This window comes from Temnothorax longispinosus, chromosome 6, assembly GCF_030848805.1.
Source record: "Temnothorax longispinosus isolate EJ_2023e chromosome 6, Tlon_JGU_v1, whole genome shotgun sequence".
NCBI classification, from domain to species: domain Eukaryota; kingdom Metazoa; phylum Arthropoda; class Insecta; order Hymenoptera; family Formicidae; genus Temnothorax; species Temnothorax longispinosus.
Window position 1 is genome coordinate 12197738 of NC_092363.1, and position 8450 is coordinate 12206187.

The window sequence follows — 8450 nt, forward strand, 5'->3', positions numbered from 1 at the left end:
ATCCAACTTGCCGATACAGGCTCGGCACTGGTTGGCTGGTTTAATTACACACAACACGCATTCACACTCCTTACATTCAATCTTTATATTCATGTTTAATCCATGCAATTGATTTATAATGGCATGCCAGTTCAGCTTGTACCCGTACCCCGGCACTCGATGACGATAAGAAGATACGAGAAAACACGCCTCGCACAGTCGTTGTCGAGGGTGTACCGGCCATATATAAAAGGGACGAATCCCTATGACGCAATAATACGTATTCAGTGTTTGATATGCGCTGTAATCTTCGTTATAATTCTGAGGAAGAACCCCGTCGGCCTCCAACGAATCTACTGCCGGTTCTTCTACCGGTGGTTTTATATTTTCTATAAAATATACTATTTTTTAATATGTGTAAACATAAAATAAATTATTATATCTCTTACCTTTGTTAAAAGTTTTCGTTGGCACACAGTCTGTTTACAGTAGCATTAAGATGGCCAGGACGAACCAATTGTCTGTATAAGCCGCACGATCAAGCACGCCAACCGACTCTTACTTCCAGTCCACAACTACTGAGCGTACCTTCAAATTCATCCTTCTACATCTCACTATTGTCACAGCGTTTGTTTATCATATCTAATTTCATCTCAGTAGCCGTACGGATGCGCCTTGCGAAAAATCTACGATGTACAGTTTTGCACGTGTGCGATGAAGTCACCGCGAGACATATTCATGAAAACGATATCGCACCATTAACTTTCGGTGATTTGATCTGTAAAACTGCTATTGAACAGCTATCAAACAGCTATTGAACCGCTATGAAACAGCTATCAAACAGCTATTGAACCGCTATGAAACAGCTAAAAACAGCTAGAAACAGCTGTTGAGCCGCTATGAAACAGCTAAAAACAGCTATGAAACAGCGAAACAGCTATCAAACAGCTATTGAACCGCTATGAAACAGCTAAAAACAGCTAAAAACAGCTATCAAACAGCTCTTGAACAGCTATGAAACAGCTAAAAACAGCTAAAAACAGCTAAAAACAGCTATCAAACAGCTCTTGAACAGCTATGAAACAATTAAAACAGCTATCTGTATAACTGCGATCTGTATAACTGCTATTGAACCGCTATTGAACCGCTATCAAACTTCTTTTAAACAACTAAAAACAGCTAAAAACAGCCATCAAACAACTAAAAACAACTAAAAAACAGCTAAAAACAGCTCTTGAACAGCTAAAACATCTATATTATACTACAAAGTATGTAGGAAAAGGAAATAAAACATTTATATATACATATATAGTTTATTTAAAAAAATCATAACTTTTCTGGTGTCGCGACCACCAGTTAAATATTTTTAATACATTTTGTAATGCGCAATTCTTAACATGTTTTTCGCATCTTACAGTATTAGTAACATCTAGATTATTTAAAGATTCGATATCTTCGTAATCTGCATCCAAAGTCTCAATTTTTAGATGTTTTCTCGCTTTATTTTCAAGCAGATCCACCAGCCATTCTCGTTTCTGACATCACTTGACGTACACAAGAGTCGACGTCTCGTCACCCTCTCCAAGTACAGCCGATGTAATTAGATGTTTCGCCATGCTGTAGGGCACGTTTCCGTCCTCCCATCGTAGTCCATGGTGATTCGCAATCAACCAGAAAGCGCACGATCTGTCGGATTTCATGAGGAGACTCCATGGCATAGGACATGTAAAAATGTAATGCGCCAAAACGGTCCCGTTTCTCAGAACCGCCACCTCCTTTACGACAAATTTCATCCCGACGGTGAATCCTTGCAGATCGACAAACGTCGGTACGATCATGACGAAACAATGAAGCAATCTGTATCTTATCGCGGTACATCAGTGTCTCTTATATGTAATATCTGCTTATATTGCAATATCTGCTGATATTGCAATTTACATGAGTTTGCGCACTACGTTCGACAACGGACAGTATTCGATTACGCGATCATGCAAGATGAGACAATAGGCGGTAGATTTGCAGGTACATTTTCTTTACAATCAAATTCTATTCGCACATCCACGGTGGCGCTCTTGACAGATTCGTTTTGTCGCGAGCAATCAATGACAACAAAAGGTCCTTCCATCAGGAATGTATACAAGCTGCAAAGCGTATCGAAGGAATCGTATCCGTAATAAGTTTTACGAAAACGCGCATACATATCGAAAAGAACGGCGTATCGATTTTTGTCAAAATCCAGATTCATGTCATCGTATGGATAAAATCCGGAGTTTAGATAAAGTTTCACGTTGGTCAAGTTACAGTCATCGAATACGCTAACATTTTGAGACATGATATTCTTGCGGCCGGTCTGCAGCGCAAAGATAACGTACCGCGGCTTCTCTAGCTGAGTCGCCGTTTTGACGGCCCACGAATGCTTGGTCGTGCTCTGCAACATGGGATACTCGTAGATAATCATTCGGTTGTAACTAAACACCGTCTCACTCAAAACCACGATTTTGATTGGCAAAATCCGAAAATCCTGTATAGCGAGAGACATTTCAGAAAAAGAGAGATTTCTGAAATGTTTTTCATTAAAAAGAATAAATACACTGTAAACCTCCAGAAGGATACAGAGAATTTGCCCGCGATATACGATCGTGTTATTGAGGCAGTATAATAAGTGATAGAGTCGGATCTGTTTCTGTTGTATTGTTTATGATCTGGTTTGTTATTCCTTACTTTCGGAATACGTCTTTTGTAATTAGCATTTATCATTGTGACTTTGAATATGGCACGGAATCGAGCCAGTGGAGAAAATGGACAGTCCTTTTTTCTTCGGAATTTGTGTGGCGACTCTCAGAAACTTGTTATTTTATTCTTTTGACGCACTTAACATGTAAGTTCTCACGATGTACTTGCGATATGTCTCCCACTTTTTTATAATTTATATCTGACATACTTATATTGACATTTTATTCGTTCTAGCGTGGCGTTCGCATGATGTGGTTTGGGCGCAACGTCTTGCGACGCATGATTTATTGTTGCGTAATTATGTATAATCTCACTTGAGAAGGACCCAATCGGGGTCGAAACGTTGTGAGACGAATAAATAGAAATTGACCAGTTGGGTCGCTTAAAAATATATATATTTAAAAACAATTGAAAATTTATGATGAAAAGCGCAGATCATTATTAGCTCTAGCAAAATAAAACGATGCTGTGGTTTAAGAGCCCGGGCATATAGAAAAACGTGAACAGTAAGCAAATCAACAGTCTCATATTGTATATGTTATTCCGTTACACCCCATTAATATTACCAGAATATTACTAGTTATACTAACATTGATCCAAGCGTGTTACGTAACAATTACACAATTTTTGTTACATAACTGTAACGCCAAAAAAAAATGTATAACAGTTATATTACCTGCATATAACAAATGTTAAATTGCATGTTTCTTCCATGTTATGTAGTCCTTATATATCACAAGAATAACATTGTGATATTACATGTAACTTCCATGTTATATTGTCGTTATGAAATGTGTTCACTGGGCGTGAACAACATATCAATTATTATTTAATACTTTGGCGATCTGATAAGGACCTTTATATTCAGGTTTAAATTTTTTATCTTCTGGTTTGAGCGCCGAATCTCTAATCATGACGTAATTGCCAGGGTTATAAGAAGAAGGTTTTTTGTGTCGTTGGTCATAATAAACCTTGTTGTAATCACGTATTTTATTAGCAGTTTCCAACGCTAATTTACGACTAGCATCTCGCTCAACATCGCAATCAAGTTCTACTTTAGCGATATCATTAAGATATTCAGTTAATTCAGCATCGGAATGATTTCGCTGTTCATACCCTAATAATAACTTTGACGGTGTCGCTTTCATAGAAGAATGGTACGTATTGTTTATTACGTATTGTATAGTATTTAACCGGGTGCTCTAGGTCTTAGGTTCTTTAGTTATTTTCTTTAATGACGACTTGAGGAATCTATTTACTCTTTCAACGATTCCATTTGCCCACGGAGCTGCAACTGCGACTTGCCTATGCTTTACGTTAACCGATAGCAAGAAATCAGCAAACTCTTTCGAAGTGAAAGCAGTACCTCTATCAGAAACTAAGACACTGGGATTCCCAAAATTATTGAATAGCCACGATAAATGTTTAACTGTTTCTTTTGAACTAGTTGATTTAACTGCGAATAGCCAAGTATATCGAGTAAAAACATCTATGACAAGTAAAACATGTTTGAATCCATTTGAAGATTCTTTAAAAGGACCAAAATGATCTGTATGCAAAATCTGAAATGGCTTAGAGGGATTGTCAAAAGCCTGTAATTCACCTTCGCGTGAATTGACTGATGGGTTCATAATTAAACAAGTTAAACAGTTATCGATGTAATCACAATGTATTCTTTTTCGTAAAGACGGAAACCAATAGTTAGCGGTGATACCTTCTAACGTTTTTTCAACGCCGCAATGTGCCATCTCATCGTGATGCACCCGAATTATATTATTTATCATCGCATTAGGTATCGCAAAACGCGGTTTATCTGCGCACTTCCTGAAGACCAGACCATCTATCAATTTAAACTTTTCATTGTTGGAGAACTCTAAACCTTCCGCGATTGCTTTAAGACGGGGATCAAGTAATTGTTTGAGCTCAAGTTCCCTTTCTAAGGGTACTGGCTCTAAATAAGCGACGATTTGACTTAATGCGTCCACATGAGCCATTCGGCGTCCCTCTCGGTGGACTATTTTAAATTTATAATTCTGCAATCGAAGAGTCCATTTCGAAATTCTGGGATTAAGATTAACCTTATTGACTGCACAAGATAATGCTTGACAGTCTGAAACAACCGTAAACTCTAATCCGTAAAGATATAGATATGAAAACATTCAATGGCCTTGACCACGGCCAACATTTCAAGCTCAAAACTGTGATAGTTGCTTTCGGCTTTATTTGTTGTTTGACTATAATAGGCAATCGGTGCCATTTGACCTGAGTTTTGTTTTTGTAATAAAATAGCAGCAAGGGCTAGAGAACTAGCATCGGTATGCAATTCGGTATCTGCCTGGGGGTTATATAATCGCAGAACAGGGTAAGCCGTTAACTCTTTCTTCAAAATCTCAAAAGCTTGAATGCAACTATCATTAAAATTAAATTGAACATCTTTACGTAAAAGATTACTTAACGGTCTAGCTTTAATAGCATAATTCTGAATAAATTTACGGAAATAATTTGTAAGACCAAGAAAACGTTGAACTTCTACAACTTTTTTGGGCTGCGGAAATTTTCTAACCGCTTCTGTGTGACGTTCACCTAGGGTTATACCCGACGGTGTAATAATATAACCGAGGAATTTGATCTTAGTCTTCAAGAATTGGCATTTTTTATAATTAAGCTGGAAACCATATTGCTTAAACGCTATAAGAACCTGTTTTAAGACATCCAGATTTTCCTCTACCGTATCAAAGCCTAGGGTATAAAAATATCGTCAATATAATTTACCACTTTACCCGAACGAATCAATTGATCGATTGCTTGAGTCAGACGTTTCTTAAATTCGGCTGGCGATTCACAATAGCCAAATGGTAAATACAACGACTCGAATTGACCATCAGGGGTCGCAAACGCGAAATACTTAGTATGATCCGGATGAACCTTAATCTGGTTAAAACTATCCTTTAAATCGAGCGATGTAAAAACAGACTTATTACCCGCACTCGCTATACAGTCCTCTATTGCCGGAAAAGGACATTTTTGTTTAACAACTCTATCGTTTAAAGGTCGGAAATCTATACACAGACGCATTGAGCCGTTTTTCTTACGTACCAAAACAATGCGAGCACAATAGGGAGAAGTGCTATGTTTTATAATACCTCGCTTCAGAAGATCGTCGGTAATCTCTCTAATTTGCATCCTTTCCGCCCATGAAAATCTTCGTGGGGCATATGCATATATTGAATCATCCTTCAAATTGACTTTTACAGAGTAATCATCCTCTATAAGCGGGAAATCAGTATTTTCTATTTCTGAAATTAAAGAAATTAGTTCATCTTTTACATTATTATCAAAATCGATTTCAATTTCGGATAATACTATATTCAAACTTTCAGGCGATTCTTCAGCAATCTCTGCTGAGGCTATCTCAGAAAATAGTTGAAGCCTTTCCTCCAAACGTTCCCTGTTAGGACTTATCAGGAAAGAAATGTCATTCGCCGTAAAAAAAATCTAAACCTAAAATTAAATCGGTAGATAGTGAATCATTATTTAAAACGTTGATATCAATTTTCGCTGAAAAATCCGGAAGTGACTGTAATATAATGTCAGACGATATAGTACCTTGAATCTGAATAGGTATACTATTAATAGCTGTATATCTTTTATCGTTAATTTTAAGAGAATCAATGGAAAGATTAAAGAATTTCTTAAAAATCGAAGGACGAATAAATGAAATCGGATTTTCCGAATCCATAAGAGCAGTCAAATTACAATCTGCATTATTTAATTTAACGACTTTAATAATTGAGTCAGAAGTGACAATTTTTTTATCGCTGGCAAGACTTACAATCGCTACCGTTTGTGACGTCGAAGAAGACATGGGGGACGACTGGGCTGTTGAAACGTCCTCGCTGACTGCTGATATCGGTGCTGTTGCTGCAGGGGCTACAACAGGTTGAGCCTGTTCTTTCCTTTTAAGTTTGAACCAATCTGCTCGCAAATGTCCTTTGGCATGGCAGTAGACGCAAACGATGTCCTTCGTCTCCTTCTGCTGGATACGGTCTTTCTTCGGAGATCCAATTGGACTTTTCGCTTTCTTAGGTTTATGGGAAGCCGATACAGGTTTTCTAGAAGGCTCCCCTGAAGCAAGGGTAATTTGGTGCATTTCTTCCAAGAATTCATCCACTGAGCTAACCCTCAGAGTAGCTGCCACCTCTCGTAATGAACGACTGCCGATTCCATTTATTAACAGATGAATGGCGTCAATATCTGGTACTCTCAAGTTTTTAATAAGAACCAGCTTATCCATGGCATAATCCTGGAAAGATTCTTTGAGGTAGTTCCACTTCCGTGCCTTGACTTTTTCCATGGCCACATGGAAGAGAATGGTACGTTTAAAGCGACGTAAAAACGAAGTCTTGAAAACGGGCCAAGATTCGATCAATGTACATATATTCAAGTCGAACCATTTACGGGCATTATCCTTGAGTTTTCCCGTAGCGGCGAGTAACAACACATCTTCCGCCACCCCATGTACCTGAGCGACATGCTCGAGCGAGTTGCGCTCATGAATGCCCACAATGTGTGCAATCGTCACTATACGTAACTGGAATGTTAAGCCTTGTGTCCACGATGCTAGAACTGCATCCGAGTTTTGGTTTAAACCAATCAACTTGTAGCTCTTACAGAAAAGTAGCAGTTTCATTGGCTTAAACCGAAACTCGGAAACAGTTCTAGCATCGTGACACAAGGCTTTAAAATAAAATTTTCAATAACTTACAGCTCTTAACATTATCAATCAACCACTAAACGATTGGTAAAAAAGAATTTAAAATTCCCAACAGTCAAAGTGGAGGCGCTAAAAAATGTTAATAATTTGTTGACAATTAATTCTTTCTTTTTAAAACGCGAAACTACCAAAAGGTTTCAATGCGGTACCAAACACTGCCAATCAATCGCCAATCGATTTAAAAACAAAAAATTACCACAGTCAAAGTGGGGGGGGCTAAGAGAAGATCAAAAATTTGTTTTTTCGATTTCCTAAAGAAACGCGCAACCACCAAAAGTTTTTAATGCGGTACCAAACACTGCCAATCAATCGCCAATCGATTAAAAAAAAAAACCTACCACAGTCAAAGTGGGGAAGGCTAAAAAAAGATTAAAAATTTGTTTTTGATTTCCTAGAAAAACGAGGAACTACCGAACGTTTTGAATACGGTACCAAATACTACCAATCAACCACCAAACGATTGGTAAAAAAAAATTAATAATCCACTTGGAGGGGCTAACTTTGTTGAGGTGCGTGAGAGTACGGTTTTTCCTATTTTTTAAGAAAACGATTGACCACCAAACGTTGTAATGACGATATTCGTGACCACCAAACGATTCTGCGTCGAATGAACCCTATCAAAGTCAATTTATATAGGTGATAAATACAATTTTTCCGATTAATGGCACAGAAGATGATATGTCCGACATTATGCGCATACGGTATTTTCTATTTTCTGAGAAAACGGTTGACCACCAAACGTTTTACTGGTGATATTCGTGACCACCAAACGATTCCGCGTCGAATGAGCTAAGTAGTTAACCTAGGCGGGTTCTAACTCGGGAGCTCCGAGGGGGGGAGTGAGGAAGGGGGGGTATCGGATTTCGCGGGGGAGTGAGGGGGAGGGGGGAGGCGGGAGGGGTGGAATATCGGGTTACACAAGGATATCGGGTTACACAAGGGTATCGTGTTACACAAGGATATC

At 38.3% G+C, this 8450-nt stretch overlaps 1 protein-coding gene and 1 long non-coding RNA gene across 2 annotated transcripts; one reads left to right on the forward strand and one right to left on the reverse strand.

The window, feature by feature from the left end:
* Nucleotides 1-361: 361 nt before the first annotated feature.
* On the forward strand, nt 362-3227 carry LOC139814386 (uncharacterized). The gene is made up of 2 exons (XR_011732441.1): nt 362-1247; nt 1494-3227. It is a non-coding gene; the product is annotated as an uncharacterized lncRNA (long non-coding RNA).
* A 387-nt stretch (nt 3228-3614) lies between these two features.
* Nucleotides 3615-7977, reverse strand: LOC139814384 (uncharacterized). Its single transcript, XM_071780604.1, has 2 exons — nt 6545-7977; nt 3615-6213 (listed from the first exon to the last, which is right to left on the reverse strand). The coding sequence occupies exons 1-2, from the start codon at nt 7400-7402 to the stop codon at nt 6208-6210; spliced, it is 864 nt and encodes a 287-aa protein (XP_071636705.1). The 5' UTR covers nt 7403-7977; the 3' UTR covers nt 3615-6207.
* Between the last annotated feature and the right edge of the window lie 473 nt (nt 7978-8450).